At 43.4% G+C, this 27,859-nt stretch overlaps 3 protein-coding genes across 4 annotated transcripts in view; 2 read left to right on the plus strand and 1 right to left on the minus strand.

Moving 5' to 3' along the window:
* The window catches only part of marchf5l (membrane-associated ring finger (C3HC4) 5, like), an 87,322-nt gene that overhangs the window by 16,420 nt on the left and 43,043 nt on the right, over positions 1–27,859 (minus strand). The window contains exon 8 of one of the 2 annotated variants that reach the window (XR_014595804.1): positions 8,412–8,433. The exons of the other annotated variant lie outside the window; for it this stretch is intronic. The gene's annotated coding sequence lies outside the window, so the exon portion shown is untranslated. Of the gene's footprint in view, positions 1–8,411; positions 8,434–27,859 lie in introns of those variants that run through there. 2 annotated transcript variants of the gene reach the window in all.
* On the plus strand, positions 1,539–5,206 carry LOC310995019 (stonustoxin subunit alpha-like; the record flags this gene model as incomplete). The annotated part of the gene is made up of 3 exons (XM_083983949.1): positions 1,539–1,570; positions 1,727–1,773; positions 4,608–5,206. 3 exons carry the CDS (start codon positions 1,539–1,541, stop codon positions 5,204–5,206), a joined length of 678 nt encoding a protein of 225 aa, XP_083840075.1.
* Positions 15,127–26,483, plus strand: LOC310995020 (NLR family CARD domain-containing protein 3-like; the record flags this gene model as incomplete). The annotated part of the gene is made up of 5 exons (XM_083983950.1): positions 15,127–15,163; positions 16,954–18,763; positions 18,848–19,021; positions 19,933–20,106; positions 26,321–26,483. 5 exons carry the CDS (start codon positions 15,127–15,129, stop codon positions 26,481–26,483), a joined length of 2,358 nt encoding a protein of 785 aa, XP_083840076.1.

The following is a 27,859-nucleotide window of genomic DNA, read 5'->3' on the forward strand; positions in this document are numbered from 1 at the left end:
GACAAGGTGTTCTGCTTCGTCCATCTGAGTGTTCAGGAGTTTCTGGCTGCTCTTCATGTCCATCTGACCTTCATCAACTCTGGAATCAACCTGATGTCACAACAACAAACAACCTCCAGGTGGTCTACAGTCTGGAGAGACACATCTTTCTACCAGAGCGCTGTGGACGAGGCCCTACAGAGTCCAAATGGACACCTGGACTTGTTCCTCCGCTTCCTCATGGGTCTTTCACTGGAGACCAATCAGACTCTCCTACAAGGTCTAACATCACAGACAGGAAGTAGCTCACAAAATAAAACAAACATCATCCAGTGCATCAAGAAAAAGATGAGTGAGAATCTGTCTGCAGAGAAAAGCATCAACCTGTTCCACTGTCTGAATGAACTGAATGATCATTCTCTAGTGGAGGAAATCCAACAGTCCCTGAGATCAGGACGTCTCTCCACAGATGAACTGTCTCCTGCTCAATGGTCGGCTCTGGTCTTCATCTTACTGTCATCAGAAGAAGATCTGGACGTGTTTGACCTGAAGAAATACTCCGCTTCAGGGGAGGCTCTTCTGAGGCTGCTGCCAGTGGTCAAAGCCTCCAACAAAGCTCTGTAAGTGAACACATATCCATCTGGATTAACGTTTTGTCTTTTGTTCAGTCAAACAAGTACATGTTCTTTTACTGGTACGTTTTGTCTGGCTGTTCTCCTTTCAGACTGAGTGACTGTAACCTGTCGGAGAGAAGCTGTGGAGCTCTGTCCTCAGTCCTCAGCTCCCAGTCCTCTAGTCTGAGACACCTGGATCTGAGTAACAACGACCTGAAGGACTCAGGAGTGAAGCTGTTGTCTGTTGGACTGAAGAGTCCGCACTGTGGACTGGAGACTCTCAGGTAGGGTGAATTTAGCAAGACTTCATATATTTTTTTATGATCTTGCATTGAATGAGCTGAATAATAAAGTGGGAAGGTTTGCAGAATTGTGTGTGTTTGTTTACAACTTAATTTCGAGTTATGTGTATGTTCATGTGTGTGCTTGCGTGCGTGTGTGTGTTCAGTCTGTCATACTGTCAGGTTACAGAGAAAGGCTGTTCTTCTCTGGCCTCAGCTCTGAGCTCCAACCCCTCCCATCTCAGAGAGCTGGACCTGAGCTACAATCATCCAGGAGACTCAGTAGTGAAGCTGCTGTCTGCTGGACTGGAGGATCCAGACTGGAGACTGAACACTCTATGGTATGGGCAGATGGACAGACAACAGCAGCTCTCACTCTGTGTCTCTGTCTCTCTGACTAACTGAGGCACTCTGCTTCATGTTTCACCGTGCGTTCACACAAAACACGATGGAGTGATGTCATCACCCGTAACACGAGTATCGTGTCGCTTGACCCATTTGTCACATTTTTGATCATCGCTTCATCACCTCAATTGCGCCACCCACCCTCCCGCTTTCTCTCATCAACCATGGCTCAGTGTTGTAACTATGGTAGTTGTGTTGGTGACGTGGTTGGATATCAACGCTGATTGGATGTCATGGCACAGCGTCACGCGATGTCGCGATGGACGCTTCATCGTGTCGCTCCTATCGCCCGTAACGCGTTGCCCGATGCGGCATTGCGTGTCATCGCGTCATTTACATTAACTTTGAATGGAAACTTGTGGCGTTCATCGTGTCCATTGCGTTTGGTGTGAATGGTGGATCAGTGAAGATGGATGAAATTCATCCTGACTTTGTTTGCTCCTCCAGGTTGGACCATTGTGGACCTCACACGCTAACACCTGGTCTGAGAAAATGTGAGTGTGTTTGAAGTTTTTGAATGTAAATGTTACACTACATTTTTTACATTTTACAGATGTACAAAGTATAATTTCTCCAGAATTTCCCTAACCCATAATACAACAATTAGATTTAATGTTACTAAAAACAGGAACACGTTTCTAATCATGCTTTCAACCAGGGCCCTTAAAATGACTACGACTGCACTGTCTGCATGACATACAGGAGGATAAATATTTTGGAAGCAGTTCAAGGATGGATTTGTAAATGAAATTGTACAAATGCAGAGGTCTATGGGCCTGATCTACTAAGATCCCAGATAAGGGCCGCTAAATTGCATGCTCCTTTTGCGTGTTCGGTTAGCGCACGAAAAACAGGTGATCTACTAAGAGAAACCCGCTAAATGACAGCATGCGTCAACCTACAGACCCCGGATGTTGATAACAGCTAAACCTGGCAGGGGTGTACCCGAACCCGAATACGTTATTTGGAAGTACACAAATAATGCTTTGATCCCGAATAGTTTTTCTGTCTGAAATTTCTCCTCATTATTTGGGAGCTTTTTCTAAAGAAAAAGAAACGTTTGGATCAGCAACAGCACATAACCAGGTGATTCTGGCTCACACTCCAACACAGTAGGTGGTGGTAACTAGGGGTGCACCGAATGGCATTTTTTGGCCGAAGCCGAATACAGAATAAAATCAAAACGCTTGGCCGAATAACCGAATAATACCGAATACCGGAAGTGGTTATACATTTTTAAATAAAATATTTTTTTAAACTTAATTTTCAAAGAAAGTAAATGTTTATTGACTATTCTGACAGTTTTTGAATATTCCAGTTGCTGTTGCTCATCAAAAAAGCACAACAAGGCCTTAGGCCTATATCGTCAAGTACATTCCAAAAAACCCCAAGTGTCTTTTAAAACAGTGGTTCCTAACCTTTCTTGGTCAGATTTTTTTTAATTCATCAATTAGGCTACTAGACATTTAAGGCGACCTCATTTGAATTTCAGGCGACCCCAGGTGGGGTCCCGACCCCAAGGTTGGGAAACACTGTTTTAAAAGACGTAGGCCACGGACGGAGTGGGCGACATGCTGGGACGAGGAGCTTTCGTTTTAACTGCTGCAGCCGTCTCTCCCTTTCGTAGCCTACTCAGCATGCTGTTCAGGGTGTTTGGTTTTTAAATGATTCATTAAAAGGCGCGTTGCTACAGGAACGGTCCCCTCCGTCCTCTCAGTGGCCGTGTCTCCGCTGCAGACAGGACGCACCGGCTCTTGGAGCGACGTGCAATGGTGCGCGCGGTCGCTGTGCAGCTTTTCCCCCACTGCTCTTGTTGCTGTTGTTTTTCCAGCAGTAGGAGTCACTTACTAATCAAGCTGGGGTTTAAGCTGCTAATAAAGCTGGGGTTTAAGCTGCCGTTTCGATCGTCCGCAATCGCGTATTTATCAGACTTTTTTTTTTTTTAAATATTCGGCTTTGCTTTGCGCTCATTCCACCGAAGGCCGAATGTTGCTTTTTTTTGCAATATTCGGCCGAATATATTCGGTTACCGAATATTCGGTGCATCCCTAGTGGTAACGCACCTTAATGCTGGTGCGCCCGCCATAGAAGCATACACGAGTAGAGCCAAACACGAGCAGGCAGCACTGCCGGCTGCGAGAAGGGTCTAGCTGCAGCTAGGTATTATTGCCGGCTGTCACAACCCCCACGAAACGACTCTTATCTCTACCAGAATTTGATCCATTCAGTCCGATTACGTTTGAAAAGTCTTGAAGAGCCGCACGATTAAATTATTTTATTCCCGTTCTAGTTAGCCGAGAGCTAAAACGGAAGTTAGCCGGCTAGCTCGGCGTAGCACTAGCTTGGCTGAAGTCAGTGCGCCCACTTCCGGTTTCTTCCCGAATCCGAGTCCGAAGTTTGTTTTAAAAGCCCGAATCCGAATAGTGCACTGGCTGTACACCCTTAAACCCCGGACTCAGAGGGGAATAGCACTAGCGTATCATGACAAAATATTGGTGAAATGAACGAGTTATTTAGAGGCTGCATTCTGCTGCACTGTAGACTCACATTATACGGATATAGGCGGCTCTCAGCTGAATCTAATATCATCAGAAGCACTGGTAGTTTGGCAGTTTCTACAGTTCCAGGCACATAAATGCAATAAATAATCACAACAAACACTATTTAATGCAACTAATGGAACCAACACGTGAATTTATATAGATTGTCCTGTCACATCTGAAGTCAGATCAAAGGCGGTTGGCACGCGTAACGTATACTCAGCTTGACTGAATTAACACAGCTGAATCTGTGATGCAAACTAACGAAAAATGAAGGAAAAAAAACTGAAAAAACTATCATCTCAGTCACCCACAAATAGCCTCGGCATCAGATAGTGAGTATATAGCCTACTCAGCATCTCTCATCTCAGAAAATGACTCTTTCCCACTTGCGCTGTAGGAGGGACAGGAGGAGTGCCTGAGCCGGGGTGCAAAACTTGCAAAGTGCGCCTGGTCTTCAAAACTAGAGCCCTTGATATCAGAGGTGTAAAGTCTGTGCTGAGTGTGAGCTCTTTGATGGAGGGGATGACAGTTTTAGAAAGCAGATGGTTCAGAGCTTCTTTGTGCTGCAGTGGAAGATGATGATCCAGTTTCATTAGTGACACTTTATTCACTCCATGTGTTTATTGGTGTGGATCTTCATCAGCCTCATCCTCAGGTCCACACCAGAAGAAAAGCACAACATTGTTGATGCTTGAATTATTCTTTTTCATGAATGGCCAGTGAAGTTGTTGATAAATGAACAGATGATAAACTGCAGCTGTGTTGTGTCTTGTTCTCTCCATCAGACGCCTGTGAACTGGAAGTGGACAAGAACACAGTGAACAGAAACCTCAAACTGTCTGACAACAACAGGAAGGTGACATGGGTGACAGAGGATCAGTCATATCCTGATCATCCAGACAGATTTGATTTCTGGTCTCAGCTGCTGTGTTCAACTGGTCTGACTGTTCGCTGTTACTGGGAGGTTGAGTGGAGAGGAGTGGTTGATATATCAGTGAGTTACAGAGGAATCAGCAGGAAAGGACTCAGTGAAGACTGTTGGTTTGGATGGAATGATCAGTCCTGGAGTCTGAGCTGCTCTGATGGTCGTTATTACTCTGTCTGTCACAACAACACAGAAACATCCATCTTCTCTCTCCGTGTCTCTAACAGAGTAGCAGTGTATGTGGACTGTCCTGCTGGGACTCTGTCCTTCTACTGTGTCTCCTTTGGCAGACTATTCCACCTCCACACCTTCAACACCACCTTCACTGAACCTCTGTATCCTGGGTTCTTGATCAGTCCTGGTTCCTCAGTGTATCTGCCCCGTAAAAATGAATTTGGGGTTTTTGATTCCTCAACTTACGTTACTCAGGGCGCTTTCACACTTGACCATTTGTTCTGAAACAGGGAGCGTTTTACGTCATAGATCGGTTCATTTGGTCAGATGTGAACACAGCAATCGCGCTCAATGCGGAACAAAACAAGCAAGCCAAGATCGCTTGGGAGAGGTGGTCTCGGCTTGTTTCCATCCGAGCCCTGGAGCGGTTTGTTTGTAGTGAGAACGTAATCGACACAGGTATTGGAACAAATTGACTGGTTACCTGGCAATCGAAGGAGGAGGACATTTTAATAATGTACACAGAACAGGAAAGCTGGTGGCAAAAAGAAAAGAAAGGCGCAAACACAAACCGTGAGTCTCCACCAGCCTTTCCAAGCTGACCCGGAGCCGGTCGCAGCGCATCGTTGTGGAGGATGCCGAGAGAACCCTGCCAAGAATGTTAAACTCAAAGCCAGATACATTTGGGGGGAGGGGTTGTGTCGGAGAGGGATAAACATGAGGTGGCAACTGTGGTGGACGTCGCACATCCCCGGGGTCGACTGAAAACCGGGGAGGGCAGAGACTTAAACGATGCATTTAATTGGACTTTTAAAAGGACCGGCAATGAACTGTAGTAAACCCTGGTCTGTTCAATGTTCAATGAAGCTATATGTGTTTGTTAAACCTCATATTTGCAAATAAAACATTGTGAGAAAAAAAAAGCAAGACGAACAACATGTTGGTTACAACATGTAACCATGAGTGGACAAAAAAGAGCAAGTGATTTCAGGTAAATAACTATTTTTATAAGTAACATGGTGCAGTCAGTGCCATTTTACTGTTAAAATGGTTGGGATATTTGAACACTTACAAGACATTGCTGCTGGGAAACCATGAGTTGAACTGATTTACTGACAACTAGAGTTGTATGTCCATCGAATGATTGTTGAATGTGTTGTGCTTTATTTTTATCTTTATTGAACTGGGAGCTGTAAGCTGAATAAATAAAGTTTCTGAACTGAACTGATCTGGTTGCCAAACCAGGCTGCTATATGTCAAAGAGCCCTCAAATCTATTTAAAATAGCCTACCCTTGTTAGCTCCCTGTACGTATCAAAATTTAGCAAGGGCTTTGTCTGTAAATCATGCACTGTTCACGTGTTGCATGAATGTGCACAACTGCTCTGTGAAGTGTTTGTTTGACAATATGTCTGAATATTTCGAAGTTATGAAGTTAAAGCCGGGGTTGGCAGGATTTGTTCTGAAAACAAGCCTACAGCTCCCGGTAACTTTGAGCAATCAAATCTATTCTAGTCTGGGGGTTCCTAAATGGTTGAAGGGCCGGCCCTACTCTGTCCTAACAAATCGGGACAACAGAGTAGAAAGTTCCAGAAGGTCAATCATCACTGCAACCTCTACTAATCTGGGCAATATGGCAGAGTGGCCTGATGAAACTTTCTCCTCAGTGCTACATACATGTTTGCAAACAAACACACTAATGCTGCGTTCACATGGAGTCCGGTAAACGGCAGACGGTAAACGGCAAATGCCGCTGGATGGAACGGTAAAAACAAACAAACTGTAGGACGGCACGACGGCAAGACGCGTCACCATGTTGTTATGGCAACGTCAACACACTCGTACTCACACGTCACGTTCGGTTGAGTTACCGTCGCGGCACACGGCAAAAGTTAAAATATACTGTTCTCTGCTGATCAATCATCTCAGACACCTTTAATTCAGGAAACAGCAGCAACATCTCAGATCACAGTAGAAACAACTTCAGTGACTTAAAAGTTTGTTCAGTCTCAGCAGGTCGATGCTTCAGTGCTGCAGCCAATCAAGTTTTATAATGTCAGGAAGCCTGATCTATAATCTATAATCTATGATATCACATCCAGTGCTTTAAGTGGGCCGGTACTCACCGGTACGGAGTACCGGCACTTCTAGATTTTAACCCCCGGCGTACCGGGACTTTTTACGGCGTACCGGGGAGTACCGGGAGTCTGGACATACTCTGTCCTGTTCTCATTCTCTCTGACCGATTTGTGATAGTGATGCCTCTTTCACCCTGAGCGCTACGGTTCTGTTGCCCTGCTCTGTTCTCCGCTGCTCCTCTGTCTCTCACTGAGGGGCGGGGCTGCCGCGCTGTGCGCTCTCTCATCCATGACTCTCTCACATGCACGTACGGAGCGCACGCCGCTGCCTCGTCATAGTATAACTCAATGTGTCCAGACGAGATGTGAATGTGGAGCGACTAAAACCTTCGTGAGTTACAGTGTAAAGCCATTTACATGACTTTCCAGTGGTAGCCTACCAATAAGTAGCCTTCCACTTACTGTATTCAACATGCTTAAATGTGAGTCATATTTCCCAAAATGCTTAACACTACTCGTTAACAAGAGCAGAGTAAAATGAAAGCTCTTACTGAGAAACACTGTGAAACTGTTGCTGTCAGCTTGTTAGAACAATGACAGCTGTCTGTGGAGGCTGTTTATTTGGCCACAAATCACAAAAACTTCTTGATTTTAGTGAAAATTTTAATTTGGCAATAATTTAGGACAGCAATTAGGGAAGGATAGAGACACTTTATGAAGTGGGTAAACTTAAAATAACAAATACTAATTCATTTGTCGTCATACATTATTCACAGATGGATTTTAACAAGAAAATACTTTTTAAAAATCTTTCTGGAAAGTTCAATTGAACGTTTTTCTTTTTTTAATCAACATCATATTTGAATGTAAAGTAGCCTGTCACTTAATGATGTGCTGGTATCGACCGCCCACCGCCTAATTTACCAGCCAACAGCTGAAAAGGGGAGTACCGGCACTTATTTTTTCCCACTTAAAGCACTGATCACATCACAACTTTACTCCAGTCGAGGTCCAGATCTACAAACCTGGACTTCACCTGGGTGAATGCAGAATAAAACGAGGTGAAGAATCTGTTTTACAAAGAGCTTTATTAAACAACTGGTTCACCAGGACAGAAAATAAAAACAACGGCAAACTGACGACACTGTTTCTAATCAATACTCTAATTAATCCCCATGATCTGGTTCCTTTTTTGTTTTTGACCCCAACAATCAAACTAATTCAAACATGGTGACTTTTATTTTGAAATTCTGCTTGAACGTTTTCTTTTTATATCAAATATCAATACATCAGTGTTTTAACCCCTCGATCTCCATCAGCTAAATCAGTTCTGTAGTTTCTTTCTCCTCCACAACAGGAGGAAGATCATCAAGTGAAAACATCTGTCCATCACCACACACACACATTCCTGTGCAATAATAAAACTGTGAAACACCTGCAGCAGGTTCTGGTTCAGACTTCTTGTTAAAACAGTGTTGGGTCGGGTCGGGTCGCACACGTGTGTGTGTGTGTGTGTGTGTGTGTGTGTGTGTGTGTGTGTGTGTGTGTGTGTCAGGATTAACACCATTGCAGACAGTCATATGGATGCGTTCAGAGCACAGCAGGTCGAATGATTGTGTTTGCAAACAGCAGCTCCACCCTCTTATTAATGTTGCTGAACCACACCAATATACAACCTGTCAAAAGACTTTCTATATATGAGCTTCTTAATGGAGAAACTGTTCATTATCTTTAAATTACATGAGGCTAAATCTAATTTTGAATTGCGTGACTGTTGTTTCTTTTACTGTATCAGGTAAAACATACAGTGATTATGCTGAAGCCTGGCTGCTTTGTCAGTCAGCTCTAGTGATGCAAAGAAAAGAAAAAACAAACAAACGTATAACTTAATTCAATGATGTCTGGAACTACATTTTGCTGGGCGGAGTGATTTCCAGAATGTAATGTTACATGATTATCTCATAGCGTGGTGAATGTGCAGGTCACAACTTGTCCACCAGAGTGTTGTGGAGTTATTTGATTGTGTATTTGATGAGTTTGATGAGGGACAGGGGACCTTTACCGTTCACCTCCATTGTGTTCACTGAGCAGCTCACGTCTCTGCCCCGCCCATCTCAAAACAACATGCAAGGTGATGAACCCACTGCTATGACTATATGGTGAGAGGGGGATCTGACTAAATGTTGAACTATCGTTTTATATAATCGGCCTGGACTCATTAACACCTCTAATACATGATTTTTTGCAGAAAATTTGAAATGTAATATTATGGACAAAATGCAAGTTGATACAAAGGGCTCAGCTGTTGGTCAGAGATGTGACTGTCAGCTGTTAGTGAACCTGAATCTATTGCTCCATGGAATATGACTTACCACCATCTAGTGGACAGACCATAGAACTACACCTCTCTTTTGATTTCCATCACTGATTGGATTTCTTAAACAGGTTAGACGGGTGTAGATGTCACTCTGACGTTTTTTTTTAGGTGTGGACTCTGAAGTTATGAGGATGTGACTTCTAATCAGATTAAATCCACACATACAGCAGGACTAACAAAGAAAACGGAGCACCTTCTTCTCTCCAAATGTTTCGTCGACACATGAAGGTGGAAAGTGTGTGAAAGTCGACCTGAAGAGAGTTCAGCAGGTGAGAATCTTCAAATGTCTGATGAACAGGATAAATGTGGTCACATGTTGTTGTGTCACTGTTTGACTGGACATTAAAAAAGTTTTTGATGCTTAATGGGTGTTTCAGATTGAGTCAAATATTGTTATGAATGTCTGTTGGAGTTAAAAGACAATAATTTAGGAACTATTCACATTTGTGTTAGTGTTTGATAGAAGCAACAGAGGCCTGATTGTAACCTGAGACAACGACATCAGAAATAAATGCAACGAGTGACAGAACTGGTTGGACAGCTTTGCTTGAAATTGATCATATGATGTTTGGACTCCATGTCCTTAAAACACAGTCATCTAGCAGTTATTACCAATACTAGCACAGACTCGTTTTCAAGAGCAAATATTAAAGGTCAAAAGACGATGTGCTGTATGTGTTATTGTTACTTGGGGGAAGAATCAACAGTAGTTTGATTTAGGGAAGATCATTAGTGAAATCTTTAAGGACATTTTTGACATGTTTCATGTGAACATACAACTTTCTCTCTCCAGACTGAAAACGTTGTCAAATGATTCCTCTGAACTAAGAGTGAATGTATCAGTATGGACTAATGACATCACTTCTACTGTAATCAATATTTACCATTAGGTCAAAATTGCACATTCCTGTAACAATTCTGTATTTTCCTGTGTTGTTCACTTTTCCAATCTCATCTACTGGATGTTAAGACACCCATTATTATGTGTCCTGTGAAGTGAGTCCTGTTGTGATGAAGCCTGTTGTTGTGTTTGTGTGAAGGTGGGGGCTCTGCTATGAATCAGTGTGAGGACAGAGAGGAGGGAGCCTCTCCCTCTAAAACCACTCTGAGGGGGGAACATGAGAGCCAGACCAAAGCTCAGAGGTGAGATGAGGATCTCTAACTGTCCATGACTCTTCACAGCTCATATCTTCATGCTGTTTGTTTTTATTGAGCTTACTTAACATTCTTGGTTAAACTGGGCAACGTCAGTGAAAACCAACTTGATTTCTCATGTGATTTGATGTTTATTTGGGTCATTATCAGGTCCAGTATATCTCATTATTTGTTATTTTCTTTAATACCAGCAAGATAAGGAAGAAGAAGAAGAAGAGAACTCCCTTGTCCCCAGACTCTCCTGTACCCAGCCGTGTGTCCATGAAGAGTGACCGGTCTATGGCTATACCCTATAATTTTAAAAGTGGACAACAGTCTACTGTCCCCAGCCATTTGTCTATGAAGAGTGACCGGTCTAGGGTTTTACCCATTAATTTTAAAAGTGGACAACAGTCTCCTGTCCCCAGCCGTTTGCCCATGAAGAGTGACCGGCCTATGGCTCAGCTTGATGACATCACAGAAAGGTAAGACCAGGGGTCTCATTTATAACCGTTGCGTACGCACAAAACGGGCCTGAAAGTGGCGTACGTGACTTTTCACGCCAAGGTTGTGATCTATAAAAAACAAACTTGACGGGAGAATGTGCGCAGCTCTAAGCAAACTCTGACCCATGCGTACGCATGGTTTGGAGGAAAAGGGGAATTGGCGACACAGACGGTGTGGTGGTGAACTGAAGTCAGACTCAGGAAATGATGATTGAGAAGAACGATTATGTTTTTATTATCGGCCGTCACACATTTAATTTCAACCCGTATGCGTTAGATCCATGTTGCCACGGTGATTTAATTCAACAGCGCCCTTATTTTGCATCGGACTGGTGTTTCAGAAACATCTTCTTAGAATATAACTTGAAATTCAAAATCAAAATTCCTTCGCTATATTTAATCACCACCGTCTCTCCGTCATATTGTCCACTCCCAGAGCGCAGGAGGAGGAGAGGACGGCGCGGCTGCATGGGATAAATACATGGTGTAAATAACTATGTTCCTGTGATACTGTGAACATATATGATCTTGAGTCAATTAAATCTCAAACCCTGGGGGAAAAAATCCAGTAATCGTTCCCACAATTGTTACATTCTGTTTTCTTGTTATCAAGAGAAGTGTCATGTTTGATCATTCCTCAGAATGTAACTGATTCCGCTAATTATTCAAAGTTTTATCGATCAGTCTAATTACTGTAAATGTATGAATACAGCGGTGAGCCCCGTGCGTAGTTCTGCACCACGGCACCGCGGGAGGAGAAAGGAGGGAGAGGGAGACCATGATGAATGGTTAATAACTCGTTTCAGATTAGAACTGTTGTCATTGTTGTAAATGTGCCGAACCGGGTCCAGCATTAGAGAGGGCAGCGCAACAAAACAACACCGCGTGCGCTCTGTGCCGCTGACGCCGTTAACAGCTGCAGCAACACGTCACGTCGCCACTTTCACACCTGCAGCTAATTCACAACACCGACAGAACAACAGCACGTCAGGCTCATTGACATGCAGATCACATTCATGTGGTGGTTTGCATTGACCATCTACGGTTAAAACAGGGCGTGTACAGGGCGGAACGTGAAGCGGATTCAGCTGCGCACACTTGTAGGAACTCTCTGATTTATAAAGGGAAGTTTGCTTAGAAGTGTGCGTACGCAGGGTTTTATAAGTCTGAATATTTACTGGCGTACGCAAAACTTGTCTTTTGGGCGCACGTACACTTTTAGTAAAGATCCCACGCACAGTTTTATAAATGAGACCCCAGATCATTCTCCTGTTTTTCATGATTGCCAATAAAAACTCTCAATTTTGCTTCATCTTGTCATGTTATTCATAGAAAACATGTGTAAAAACTCAACTCAACTTAACCAAAGTGCTGCACTGATAAATAAAAACAGGCCATCATTAAAATACCATAAAATACATACTTAAAATTGTAAAAACAAAATACATGTAAAAGAGAAAATGTGTCAATTCAACTGAATGCCAGAGAGAAAATGTGCGTTTTTAGGGAGGATTTAAACGTCTTTATTTACTCCACCGACCAGGGGCCTCATTTATCATTGTGGATACACCTTTTTTTACACCCTTTTCCCCCCGTTTTGTGCGTTCGCACTTTTCTCCGCCAAATTTGGGATTTATCAAACCAAAACCTGACGGGAAAAAGTGCGGACATTTACACCCATTTTGACCCTGGCGTACCGTGATTTACGCCTTTTTTGAGGAACAGGAGGAATTGGCGACACCGTTGCTGAGTCAGAGAACTGCAGTGTGAGAGGGAGAGAGGAGCGGAGTAGGCTACATTTAGAAGAGCACAGTAGGATTTTTTTGAAGTAATTGTGGTAGTGGTGGACCGTTGATGCTGGCAATCCAACCCGCTCTATAATAACACTAGGCTCTATGTTAATTGATAAACAGAGCGGATTGAGGATTTTGCTTTTTTGCTTTTACACACTCTAGTGTGACGTCCGACAAGGATCAAACCCGCCAAGTTTGAAAACACATCGGCAGCAGCGCACACTGATCTACAGCTACTGAGACTGTTATTATTCTGTCACCTGAGTTAACGAGGTGCACGTGAGTTTGGAGCTGACGAGAGAATAAAGAGTGAGACAACGTAACGTTAATGGAAAATGACCTAAACCAAGTCCAGTAGAGCTGTAACTGTGTAGTGGAAAGGCGTGCAAAGTAATGGTAACTATCGTGGAAATCCTGCTTATTGTTTTAACATCTAGGTGTAAAAAAAAAAAAAAAAAAAAAAAGATTTTCTGGGATAAAGGGGCAGATTACATAAAATTATTCTTCTTTCTGCTCGTTTGTTGAGATTTGGGAGGTTTTTGTTTTTATTGTAGCTTACTAAAATGCAAGATAATTTTTCTGACTGATTTATTGCCCGATATCGCCGTGTATGTAGTTCCGCTTCTTTCCCCCGCCCGTTGTCTCCGTTGTCACTTTGTTGTCACTTTGTAGCCGCTCCACAGAGCGCACATGGCTAATTAATATGTACGTGCTGACCATATATGGCGTTCTGGGGGTGGAGTAAGAGGTGTGTTCACGTGTGCACCATTCTTTGGATTTATCAAAGGGAAATTGCGGAGAGTTGTGCGTACGCACAGTTTGATTGATCTGAAAAAGGTGTAAATATTTTGGGTGTACGCCATTTTCGTCTTTTCGCCGTACGCAAAACTTTAGTAGCAGTTTTACACCCTCTTTGATAAATGAGGCCCCAGATGTGTCACAGCAAGCTTGGAAAGGCAAAGGCTCGGTCACCTTTGGTCTTCAGCTGAGTTTTGGGCTGACCAGTAACAGCTGATTGGCCAATCTCAGTGCTCTGGCAGGTGGATATGTAGGAGCTCAGATACTGGGACACCAGCCCATTAAGAGCTTTAAAAACAAACAGTAAAATCTTAAAATGAAACTGGAAGTCAGTGGAGTGAGGCCAAGATAATTGATGTGTGGTCTCGTTTTTCCAGTGAGGAGTCGGGCTGCTGCATTCTTTACAAGCTGTAGAGTCTAGAGTGACGATGTAGTAGTGAGTGATCCAGGCCAACATAAAGTGAGTTACAGTTATCAAACTGAGCATTAATAAAAGCAGCAATTGTCATCTTTAGGTCTCTGCAGGAGAGATTACTTTCAATAAAATCCTCAACTGGAAGAAGTTTTTACAGAAGACCGGACATTAAGAGCCCATAACCTGGGAAATCCAATGGGTTGCACCCCAAACATTATGATCTCCGTCTCATTTTTATTGAAGTTTAAAAATTCTGATGCCATCCAGGATATTACTTGAGTTAAACAGTCCAGCAGTGTCTGTTCTGACCCAGTTCAATTTACAATCATGTTTTATTGCATGTTCTAAACATTCATCTGTTCTCCACAGAGTTCTCCAGGAGACCTCAGAGGTTCTCAGTGATCAGTCCACCAAGCAGCATCACACAGACCTGGACTCCATATTTATGGTGTGTAAATGTTCATCCACGCACAAAACTGATGACTACAGCCACCAAGAAATGTTCAGCTACAATTACAGTGTCATGCTGCTTTATTTGTTTTACCAAACGTTTCTGGTCTCTCCTGTTCATCTGCAATGAATCCTAAAGAAAAATATTTGTTGTAATTTTTCTCTGGCATTTCAGCCTCATCAAAAATAACTGAGATGCTGAGGTTTATTTTGTTCTCTCTTTCATATGAAACATGACAAAATGTTGTTGTTTTTTTACAATAGTCTTTAGCACCAGTTCAGCACTAAGGTACTGAATATATTTTGCTCAGATCAGCAGGTTTGATTAACATCTATAAATCTCTCTGTGCAGCTGTGAAGAGAAGTGGATATGATTAAGCACAGTCCTGGTGACTGATGATCTGATGTTTGATCCATGTGTTTATACTGAAAGTGAAGTTTACACAGCATGCTATTGTTTTTACAGCTGCTGGAGGAGAACATTGTCACTTTTGTGAAGAATGAGCTGAAGAAAGCCAAAAAACTTCTGAGTCCAAATTGCCCAGAATTATTAGATAATCCTGACAATGATGATGAGGTAGTGGGTGGTGATGATGAAGATCAGAGGAGGAGCAGAGAGTCATTTCTGAAGATCACAGTGAACTTCCTGAGGAGAATGAAGCAGGAGGAGCTGGCTGACTGTCTGCAGAGAAGTAAGAGGATTCATCTAAAGATAAAGAAGAATGGAACATTTTCTAATATTTAAACGGGTAGAGTGAAATAAACTCCTCAAATGTTATTTCAGTCAATCATTTTTCGCCCCTTTAACAATACCAATTGGTGTTGTACTTTATATCATTTATATCTGTGGAAGGAGCAACATAGCTAAACGTGTAGGTAACACCCCAAAAGAAAATACCAAAAGCCCAGCAATATTCTCCTGTTGGTATTTACTCTTGTTTTGAGCTTGCCGTGCTGCCAGGTGTGTGTCAGTCACAAGTATATGACTGGCTTGCCATGCATGCAGACTTGCTTGGCGGTTGGATGATTGCTGTCCAAAACAACACAGCCATTTTTTACACTTCATTTGACACTGTCAGGTACCTCAGTACTGTGTGGAAGATACATAGGCAGCCACAACAGCTTGGCACTTGCCCCACATGCTGGTCACTGGCCTGGTCCCAACCAGGAGTTGTTGAAGGTTAACCAAAGTGGTTATGTTGGTCACTCTAGCACGTACAGCACGCCCAAGCTGATCCCACAAGTGTTCAATTGTTGCTCTCATTCCATGGATTCAAGGCAAGGCAAGGCAAGGCAATTTTATTTATATAGCCCGTTTTTTTTTTTTTTTTTTTTTTTACAAACAATCTGTGTCAAAAGGCTTTATATGGCATCATAACAACATCCTCTGCCATTAGACCCTCACATTGACGGAGGAAAAACTCCATAGAAAACCCTTTTAATAGGGAAGAATTGGAGAAACCTCAGGGTGAGCAACAGAGGAGGGATCCCTCACCCAGGATGGACAGACGTGCAATAGATGTTGTTACAGACAAGAAAACAGTTTATAACAGAGAATGTGAGAAACATGGAAATGTTAAAGAGAGTTGATGGGGGGGAGGAGAGGAGAAGGAGGGAGGAGGAAGGAGGAGAGGGGGGGTGGGGGGTTCTGTGTAACCAGATGTGTCCCCCAGCAGTCTAAGCCTATAGCAGCGTAGCTATAAAATGGTTCAGAGCTACCTGAACCAGCCCTAACTAAAAGCCCTGTCATAAAGGAAGGTCTTAAGCCTAGACTTAAATGTAGTTAGAGTGTCTGCCTCTTTGACCCATGGAGAGAGCTGGTTCCACAGTAAAGGAGCCCGGTAACTGAAGGCTCTACCTCCCAGTCTGTTTTTAGAGATACTGGGAGTAACTAACAGACCTGCATTCTGGGAGCGGAGTGCTCTGGTAGGACAGTAAGGAATGATTAGTTCTTTCAGATAGGTTGGAGCTTTATCATTAAGAGCCTTATAAGTCAGCAGAAGGATTTTGAAGTCTATTCTAAATCCTACAGGAAGCCAGTGGAGAGAAGCTAAAGTGGGAGAGATGTGCTCTCTCTTCCTAACTCCTGTCAAAACCCTCGCTGCGGCATTCTGGACCAACTGGAGACTCTTTAGAGAGTTTTTGGACATCCTGACAGGAGAGAGTTACAGTCCAACCAAGAAGTGATAAATGCATGCACCAGTTTCTCAGCATCACTCTGGGAAAGGATATTCCTAATCTTAGCGATACTACGCAGGTGGAAGAAGGCGGTCCTTACAAGTTGTTACCTCGTTGTAAAGGTGACTTATCAGGATTCAATTATATAAAATACAACACCAATTGGTTTTTACCAAGGGTGATTGACTGAAATAATGTTTCCAAACTTTTTTGATGAGTTTATGTAATAATGGACATTTTCAGGTGCAATTATTTGTTACAATATATTTCATTCATTGATCTTATCTTTTTTTTCTCTGTTTAGAAAGTCATGCTGCAGTTTGTCGACGTGAACACAAATTGAACCTGAAGAAGAAGTTCCAGTGTGTGTTTGAGGGGATCTCTAAAGCAGGAAACCCAACCCTTCTGAACCAGATCTACACAGAGCTCTACATCACAGAGGGAGGGGCTGGAGAGGTCAATGATGAACATGAGGTCAGACAGATTGAAACAGCGTCCAGGAAACCAGACAGACCAGAAACAACCATCAGACAAGAAGACATCTTTAAAGCCCCACCAGGAAGGAACCGACCAATCAGAAGAGTGATGACAAAGGGAGTGGCTGGCATTGGGAAAACAGTCTTAACACAGAAGTTCACTCTGGACTGGGCTGAAGACAAAACCAACCAGGACATAGACTTCACATTTCCCTTCACCTTCAGAGAGCTGAATGTGCTGAAAGAGAAAAGGTTCAGCTTGGTGGAACTTGTTCATCACTTCTTCTCTGAAACCAAAGAAGCAGGAATCTGCAGGTTTGATCAGTTCCAGGTCGTCTTCATCTTTGACGGTCTGGACGAGTGTCGACTTCCTCTGGACTTCCACAACACTGAGATCCTGACTGATGTGACAGAGTCCACCTCAGTCAACGTGCTGCTGACCAACCTCATCAGGCGGAAACTGCTTCCCTCTGCTCGCCTCTGGATAACCACACGACCTGCAGCAGCCAATCAGATCCCTCCTCAGTGTGTTGACATGGTGACAGAGGTCAGAGGGTTCACTGACCCACAGAAGGAGGAGTACTTCAGGAAGAGGTTCAGAAAGAAGCAGCAGGCCAGAGAGATCATCTCCCACATCAAGACCTCACGAAGCCTCCACATCATGTGCCACATCCCAGTCTTCTGCTGGATCACTGCTACAGTTCTGGATGAGCTGTTGAAGACCAGAGAGGGAGGAGAGCTGCCCAAGACCCTGACTGAGATGTACATCCACTTCCTAGTGGTTCAGGCCAAAGTGAAGAAGGTCAAGTATGATGGAGGAACTGAGACAGATCCACACTGGAGTCCAGAGAGCACAAGGATGATTGAGTCTCTGGGAAAACTGGCTTTTGAGCAGCTGCAGAAAGGAAACCTGATATTCTATGAATCAGACCTGACAGAGTGTGGCATCGATATCAGAGCAGCCTCAGTGTACTCAGGAGTGTTCACACAGATCTTTAAAGAGGAGAGAGGCCTGTATCAGGTCCAGGACAAGGTGTTCTGCTTCGTCCATCTGAGTGTTCAGGAGTTTCTGGCTGCTCTTCATGTCCATCTGACCTTCATAAAATCTGGAGTCAGCCTGATGTCACAAAAACATACATTGTTCTGGTGGTCTAAAGTCTTGAGAGAAAAACCTGAATTAAAATCTTTCTACCAGAGTGCTGTGGACGAGGCCTTACAGAGTCCAAATGGACACCTGGACTTGTTCCTTCGCTTCCTCCTGGGTCTTTCACTGGAGACCAATCAGACTCTCCTACGAGGTCTAATGTCAAAGACAGGAAGTAGCTCACAAAACAAAACAAAAATCATCCAGTACATCAAGAAAAAGATCAGTGAGAATCTGTCTGCAGAGAAAAGCATCAACCTGTTTCACTGTCTGAATGAACTGAATGATCGTTCTCTAGTGGAGGAGATCCAACAGTCCCTGAGATCAGGACGTCTCTCCAGAGATGAAATGTCTCCTGCTCAATGGTCGGCTCTGGGCTTCATCTTACTGTCATCAGGAGAAGATCTAGATGAGTTTGACCTGAAGAAATACTCTGCTTCAGAGGAGGCTCTTCTGAGGCTGCTGCCATTGGTCAAAGCCTCTAACAAAGCTCTGTAAGTGCACATATATCCATTTGGATTAACTTTTTGTCTTTTGTCAGGTCAAACCTTTAACCTTTTGTCTTTTTCTCCTTTCAGGGTGAGTGGTTGTAACCTCTCAAAAAGAAGTTGTGAAGCTCTGTCCTCAGTCCTCAGCTCCCAGTCCTCTAGCCTGAGGCACCTGGACCTGAGAGACAATGACCTGCAGGACTCAGGAGTGAAGCTGTTGTCTGTTGGACTGAAGAGTCCATGCTGTAGACTGGAGACTCTTAGGTAGGGTGAATTTATTATTATTATTAATACATTTTATTTAGAGGTGCCTTTCATGACACTCAAGGACTCAGTCACCTTACAATTAAAAAAGACAATGTGAAAGAGCACTTCAATAATAAAAAAATCTGTAATAAGACAATCTAATCAAGTAAAAGCAGAACTGAAGTCAAACAAATCAGAAATCTGCAGCAGCAAAGGTCAACAATGAAAAATGCACAGAGTGAACACAGAGTTAGAGGGAGTAGGCCTGTTTAAAAAGGTGGGTTTACAGACAGGATTTTAACCTGGAAAATAAGGTCAATGTTCCTAATGTCGGGGGGAGAGAGTTCCAGAGACGGGGCGCAGAGCAGCTGAAGGTTCGGACCCCATGGTGGACAGACGGGCAAGAGGAACAATGAGGCTTATAGACGAGGCTGGCCTGAGTGTCCGGGAAGGGATGTTTATGTGGAGGAGGTCCGAGAGGTATGGGGTAGTGAGGTTATGTATGGCCTTGAAGGTGTGGGGCAGAATTTTAAAGTCCATGTGGAATTTGACCAGAAGCCAGTGAAGCTGTTGCAGAACAGGTGTGATGTGATGGATGAATGGAGTCCTGGTGATGATGTGGGTGGCAGAGTTCTGGACCAATTGGAGCATATGGATGGACTTGTGGGGGAGACCGAAGAGAAGGGAGTTGCAATAATCCATATGGGATGTGACCAGAGGGTGGACCAGGATGGCAGTGGTGATGGGAGTAAGGGATGGACTGAACAAGGCTTCATGTATTTTTTTATGATCTTGCATTGAATGAGGGGTAATTATAAAGTGAGAAGGTTTGCAGAGTTGCAGACACCAATAATGTAATATTTTACAACACACAACTCTGATTCAGCCTCTCTCTCTCTCACTGTCTCTGCGTGTCTATGTTTGCTCAGTCTGTCAGGTTGTCAGGTCTCAGAGGAAGGCTGTTCTTCTCTGGCCTCAGCTCTGAGATCCAACCCCTCCCATCTGAGAGAGCTGGACCTGAGCTACAATCATCCAGGATACTCAGGAGTGAAGCTGCTGTCTGCTGGACTGGAGGATCCACACTGGAGGCTGGACTCTCTCAGGTATGGACAGATGGACAGACAACAGCAGCTCTCACACTATCTGTGTCTCTAATGGTGCGTTCACACCAAAAGCCTTGGGAGTGTTGTGGCGGCCAGATGTCATTCATTTTCAATGGAGACTGGCGTCGACGCGCGTCGGAGCGTTGAGAGGTGTCAAATTAGAAGATGAGAGAAGTTCAACTTTATGCAAATGAGGAGCGTCACCGCCACAGCGGCAGCCAGTTGCAGACCGGGAGTCTCACAGCGGGAGAAATTGAGAGCGCCTGACTGGACACATCTTCCGCGCTGCTTGAAAGTCCCGCCCCTTTGGCCGCTGGAGCTGGCAGCTGGTGAACAGAGAGTTGAGAGCGTCTGCTGCCCATGCTGCTGACGCTTTTGGTGTGAACGCACCGAAAGGCTAACTATCCTGACGTTGTTTCCTCCTCCAGGGTGGACCACTGTGGACCTCAGAGACTGAGACCTGGTGTGTTGAAATGTGAGTGTGTTTTAATTTGTTTTAAATTTGATTAATGAGAACATAGCTGCACATGTTTCACTCAATCTTTACATTATCTAAAGGTACGAAGTCTAATTTCTCCAGAGTTTCATTCAGGATTCAGCTTTTGTTTTTGTCAGTGTGGGTGGAAAGATGTTAGAATTCAATCGTCGTAAAGGTATAGTTCAGTGTTTCCCATACTTTCATTTATTCATGGCGGCCCGCCACAAATAAATTACGTCCACTACAAATAGATTTTTCGGCTTTTGGCTTGACCAATGCAATATCATTCTATTCAGTGATCTCCACGTAGCGCTCTAGGGCGGCTATAGGGCTTTTAATTTGAAGGGCCAGATACAGGAAGCCGTGACACTCACTCGCTGCAGGTCTCTCGCTCTCTCTCTTTTTTTTTCAAAAGCGACTTATACAGACGTTTCTGGTTGGGAGACGTTAAAGCACGTGTCGCTGCTGTTTTCGGGTTATTAGCGATTAGCGGGTGCTGCCGTAAGCCCCTGTCTCATCCCAAACCACTCACGGTCAGTCACCACTGAGTGGTGTCACGATCGATGATCGAGTATTTACACTAGCTCGAAAAGAAAACAATAGACAACATCACACACAACACAACATCATATGGCACGGAAGAAATATGACCCATTACTCTCAATGCGGACGCGCGTCATCATACAGAGCTCTGTGTGAAACAGTAGGAGAGACACAGCCCGATGGGGAAACTGGGACACAGCAGGAGAAGCAGGTCTGAGCTGTACGCTGCAAGCTATGTGCCGCGGCGCTATGTGCCGTGGAGCCACAACTGTGCTCTGCACCCATGGATCTATAATATCCATGTCCACACCGCTACAGTATCGTTTTGGTTTGACGTTGTAACGGTGCGCATTCGGTGGGAGAAGCAGTTCCGAGCTGTGTACACTTTGGACCTGCCTCTCCCGTTGTGCCCCGGTTCCCCCTTGGGCTGTGCCTCTCCCTCTGTTTCACACAGAGCTCTGCCCCAAAGGTGGAGGAAGCTGTGTGTAGAGACGTCGCCTCCAAGATGTAGAATGTATATTATAGAAGAGAAACACCCATTTCAGGACAGAACAGACATGTCCTGTGATTTCCAGCCTCGTTTCATATTTAATAGAGGAGGGACAATACCTAGAGTAATAATCTCAGCTGTCATGATGTGCAACCTTGGTCTAAAAAAAACCCAGGGAAAACCCTGCACTACTGTGTGCATGTTTTGCAAAACATGTATGAAGCACTTTGTTAAAGTCCCAGTATGTGACTTATTTGGCTTTTTATTAGCAAAAATCAAATATTGCTTCAATAAATACATATTTCACTATAGTCGAATCACACCCGCATACAAATGAAAGCTTTCTCGTACCTTAGAATGAGTTGTTACAAGTCGTTACAAATACATAAGTGGGCGACGCACCGAACCGAGGCGGCCATGTTGCATCGCCATTGTTTACGTTCAGTGTCAGCGTGACCGTAGGTAACCACGGAAACTGAGCAGAGCTGTGGGCTCGGCCTGTTAAAACTGTCACCACTGTGTAGTGTGAGGAAGGACGGAGGCACTGGTGTTGCATTCAGGTGCAGTCAGGCAGACGGCCGTCTGCAAACCAACCGGATGTCATTTTACTCCACGAGAGAAAGACGGTAAAACGTGGGTCAGGTAAACAATATGACATCACCATGACAACATATTGTCACGCCTGTATTGTTTTGCCTCGTGCTGGCAGCACTTGTTTACATAGACGCTTGTTTATCCTGTTACATGCAGCGTCTGTTGTCTGTCTGAGGTCTGCTCGAGTTCACGTGAATGCAACATCAAGAATACATTCAGATATGCAACTGCACCGCTAGATGGGGGGAATTCCTGCATACTGGGGCTTCAACACTATTAAGAAATAATGTGTCATCTATTTGCTCGTGCCTGTATGCTGTACAATTCACCTCAGAGCAGAAAACCTGACTTTAATGTAATAATTTAATGTTTTCCACACTGGAGGTAAACTGTGTTAAAACTCTTGACAGAATAATCAAGATTAAACTGACCAGAGACAGTGTTTCCCACCGTTTGGGCCGCCACAGACTCTCACAAAATAATAATAATAATAATTTTTAAACAGCGTTACATCACCTCTCATCTCTGCCAGTCAGTCCACCTGCCGGCTCTCTCACGTCGCACCGCACGTACACGCGCACACACACACACACACACACGCATGCGCACACGTACACACACACAGACACAGGCACATGGACAGGTTGTGCTTTGCCGCTCGTAAACTGTAAATGCGCTATATTGCGCTGATTGTACGGTGTTCTTTGCTTACTGAGGAGTTGGCAACACTGTTCCTTCCTCCATGCAAGCTGCCACAGTAGCTACAAGTTGGTAACTCTGTTCTCTCTCTACCGCCCCCCCTCCCTCCCTCCTCCCTCCTCCCCTCTCTAGTTCGTCTTTTACCGGTGCTTTTACGTCGTGTCAAAAAAAAAAAAGTAACGAGCCTGTTTTTACAATGTAAGGAGTAGAAAGTACATATTTTTACGTATAAATGTAGGGAGTAAAAGTAAAAAGTCGTCAGAAAAATCTACTTAAGTACAGTAACGAAGTATTTGTACTTCGTTACTTGCCACCTCTGGCTTTAAGTCTCCATCATAAATAGTAATGAGCTGAATAACCTTATAACCATATTAAAAAGAACAGACCAAACCCTTCTAAAGAAACTTTTTGGGATTTCTGATTTGACCAGCTGCCAGGATTGTGATCATGAGGAGAATAAAGAAATGTTGTTGTTTCCCCTCTTTTCTTTTCTTTTTAGAATAAAGAACACTTTACAAAAGTAGTCAGTAGGGGGTGGTATGTATGTGTGGCAGCGTTACAGCGCCATGTGCTCCACACAGGCCTGGAGTATGTACTACAGTGTTTTGGGTCGTATTCAGTGGATCCGTGTGGACGCAGATATTTCTTGAAATTATGCCGTGTTGATTGAGATTTTTTTTAACAAACAAAAAAATATATAATTTTTGGTGAAGCCCGCGTATCTGTATGGACATGGCCACAGAGTTTTCACAAAACCTGATTTCTGAAACGGGGCCCAGGGCTACAGTAATGGCACGGCAGTAAACAACTGTATCGTCAGCATAGAAATGTAAAGAGTGAAATAAAGTCTGTCCACCATAGTGACTGAGATCCATGTAAACTCACAGCTTTATAATTCTTAAGAAAACAACAAGTTTTCATATTTCTGTCTTTGTGCACACAGGTTTGTGCATCTGAGCCCCTGGTTGGTTAAAATAAGTTGAGCCTCAGTCCTCTGACTGGATTTTCACCAACACCGAGTTCAGCTCTTTGCAGCTTTTGGACCAAACCATCCAGACTGTTGTGAAACTTGTTTGTAACAGTCGACACTGAAATTTGTTGTCAGAGATGTGAACTTCGTACTGAGTGTGAGCTCTTTGATGGAGGAGATGACAGTTTTAGAAAGCAGATGGTTCACAGCTTCTTTGTGCTGCAGTGGAAGATCAGGATTTGTAATTTGTAATTATTTATTTATTTAGAAGTCAAGACAATGCTCATTAATAAAACATGTACCGTAGTACCTGTAAATGTGCCAGATTGTAGCCCGAGGGCTAATTTCCATCTGGAGTCCTCTAGGCAGGTTGGTGTTACAATACAGTACAAAAGGTTAGAATACATTTTAAGCAGGAAATAGCATCTTCAATAGGATCTTTCATTAGTGACACTCTATTCACTCCATTGGTGTGGATCTTCATCAGCCTCATCCTCAGGTCCACACCAGAAGAAAAGCACAACACCGTTGATGTTTGAATTATTCTTTTTCATTAATAGGGTAGGTGCTCAAGCTCTACTACTTCCTGACAGGAAGACTGCATCTTTATTTCCTGTACCATACTATTGGGTTAAGTGATTGATCAGGTGTGCGGCACCTCTTGGGCACACCCAGCTCACGCCTGATTAATAATCACTTAATCCAATAGTATGGGACAGGAAATAAAGATGTAGTCTTCCTGTCAGGAAGTAGTAGAGCTTGCGCACCCATATATACGTAGACGCTTCATCGAGCCCTGAGCCGTACGTCAACATCGCCGGCATATTGAAACAAGCAAGGTGGAGCGCCTTCAGCATTCATGTGCTGCATAGAATTGTACCAACCGGTCTACAGTCGAAACCATATCTCGGGGGATTATCTTTCACATTAAGATTGAAAAAATACTTTTGATTGTATTTGGCCATAACATAATTTTATGAACAGATTTCACTGACTTTTTTGCTCCCTTGTCCCACACACACACACACACACACACACACACACACACACACACACACACACACACACACACACACACACACACACACACACACAATATTATAATATTTATCATCACAATAACAATGTTTCATACAGTGGTAGCTGTAAAAACTAATAAAAACATTAGAATTATACATAGGTTGGTTTGGTGTATGGGTGAAAAAAAGGCATTATCTCAAATCACTTTTAAAGGTCCCATATTATGCTGTTTTTCAACCATTTCACATGGGTCTATAGGTTGTCCAACCATATTGTATTCCTAGTGTATTGTCCCCAAATCAATCTGCAGCTCTACATCTCAGTAATCTAAAAGTGTCTCTCCAGAGCTCTGCTGTGAACGAGCCATTTCTGTGTCTGCACCTTGAAATGCAAATAGGATGTGTAAACCACGTCCACTCCACAGTGGTTTTCGCTACAGGTACATGTGCCAATGTTGACACTGGGAATAGTGATGGGGTTGGGCATTGATTTTCGAAGAAAAAAAAAAAAAAAATGTTTCTGAGACTCACATCTTGTCTGAAAAAATGTAAATGTTCCTTTTTTACTGTGGAAGAAGGAGATACCTGGAGAGACACCTACAGCCATCAGAAAGTTCTGTGTGAAACTATCAAATAAAAAAACAAGTGAAACTGAGGAGCAGCACAAACTGTGCACGGTGCGACTGATGAGAAGCTACCGGAGAATATTGAGGTGGTTTTGCGCCGGGAGAGGAGACTTCCTCGTTCAGATGTCTCTCATTCCGTGATGAGGACCGCTGCGCTGATGAGAAGCGGTATCATTCCAATATTCTCCGGTCCGCGATTTCATTTTTTAATGACAGACGGCTGTTTTTCAGTCAATGATTCAAAATGATCATCTGGGTACCGCGGTACCGACCGCTCCTGCCGTTCCTCCCGTTCCGCTTCATGTCAATGACGGCGTCTACGTATATATATGTCTATGTACGGGTTCTACATCACTACCCTATTGTCAGTGAAGTTGTGGATAAATGAACAGATGATAAACTGCAGCTGTGTTGTGTCTTGTTCTCTCCATCAGACACCTGTGAACTGGATGTGGACATGAACTCAGTGAACAAACACCTCAGACTGTCTGACAACAACAGGGAGGTGACAAATGTAAGAGAAGATGAGTCATATTCTGATCATCCAGACAGATTTGACTTCTCACCTCAGCTGCTGTGTTCAACTGGTCTGACTGGTCGTTGTTATTGGGAGGTGGAGTGGGGAGGAGATGTTCATATATCAGTGAGTTACAGAGGAACCAGAAGGAAAGGGGGCAATAAAGACTGTTGGTTTGGAGGAAGTGATCAGTCCTGGAGTCTGATCTGCTCTGGTGATGGTTACTCTGTCTGTCACAACAACAAACAAACATTCATCTCCTCCCGTGTCTCTAACAGAGCAGCAGTGTATGTGGACTGTCCTGCTGGGACTCTGACCTTCTATAGTGTCTCCTCTGGCAAACCGATCCTCCTCCACACCTTCAACACCACCTTCACTAAAACTCTGTATCCTCGGTTCTACATCGGTCCTGATTCCTCAGCGTCTCTGTGTCGTGTGTAGGTCTCACTGTCTCTCCTGAGGACAGATACAGTAGATAGATAGATAGATAGATAGATAGATAGATAGATAGATAGATAGATAGATAGATAGATAGATAGATAGATAGATAGATAGATAGATAGATAGATAGATAGATAGATAGATAGATAGACAGACAAAGTTCTTATTCAGTATCCCATTGCTTTTATTTATTTTATATTAAAGGGCAACTTCGGTTTTTTTCAACCTGGGCCCTGTTTTCATATGTTTTTCTGTATATGTGAGTGATGGATAATACTTTTATTGAGGTCGCTGCAGTATTGAGCCGGGCAGGCAGCCTGCAGCCCAGCTAACGCTCTTCATCCGGGCAAGTGGCACCCGTCAAAGTTCAACCTATAAACCTGCATTTTTTCACACTGACAGGCTCAGATAGTTACAATGAGTGTCTGACAACATACTAGAAAGGAGAAATGAACGTAATAGTCTCTACCTTTAGCACGCCTCTTCTTCTTCTGACTGGCAGTAGTCATCCCGGTCAAAGTGGTCACAGCAGACCCAACCACGCTTGGGCCCTAATGAAGAGGGAAAATTCTTCTTCACATTAATATTTGAGACGTTCAGATAATAAAGTCGACCCGTTCTCTGCTGATCAATCATCTCAGACACCAACAGATAAAAGATCTTTAATTCAGGAAACAGCAGCAACATCACAGATCACATTAAAAACAACTTCGGTGACTTAAAGTTTGTTCAGTCTCAGCAGGTCGATGCATCAGTGCTGCAGATAATCAAGTTTTATAATGTCAGGAAGCCTGATCTATAATCTATAATCTATAATATCACATCACAACTTTACTCCAGTCGAGGACCAGATCTACAAACCTGGACTTCACCTGGGTGAATGCAGAATAAAAGGAGGTGAAGAATCTGTTTTACAAAGATCTTTATTAAACAACTGGTTCACCAGGACAGAAAATAAAAACTGTTAACGACACTGTTTCTAATCAATACTCTAATTAATCCCCATGATCTGGTTCCTTTTTTGTTTTTGACCTCAATAATCAGATTAATTCAAACATAGTGAGTTTTATTTTGAAATTCTGCCGTCTTGGCCAGGTCACTCTTGGAAAAGAGGTTTTAAATCTCAAGGAGTTTTTTTTAACCTGGTTAAATAAAGGATATTGATCGTTTTCTTTTATATCAAATATCAATACATCAGTGTTTTAACCCCTCGATCTCCATCAGCTAAATCAGTTCTGTAGTTTCTTTCTCCTCCACAACAGGAGGAAGAGCATCAAGTGAAAACATCTGTCTATCACCACGCACACACACACGCACACACACATTCCTACTGTGCAATAATAAAACTGTGAATCACCTGCAGCAGGTTCTGGTTC

Source organism: Trachurus trachurus (genome assembly GCF_905171665.1).
Source record: "Trachurus trachurus genome assembly, chromosome: 12".
Classification (NCBI taxonomy): Eukaryota; Metazoa; Chordata; class Actinopteri; order Carangiformes; family Carangidae; genus Trachurus; species Trachurus trachurus.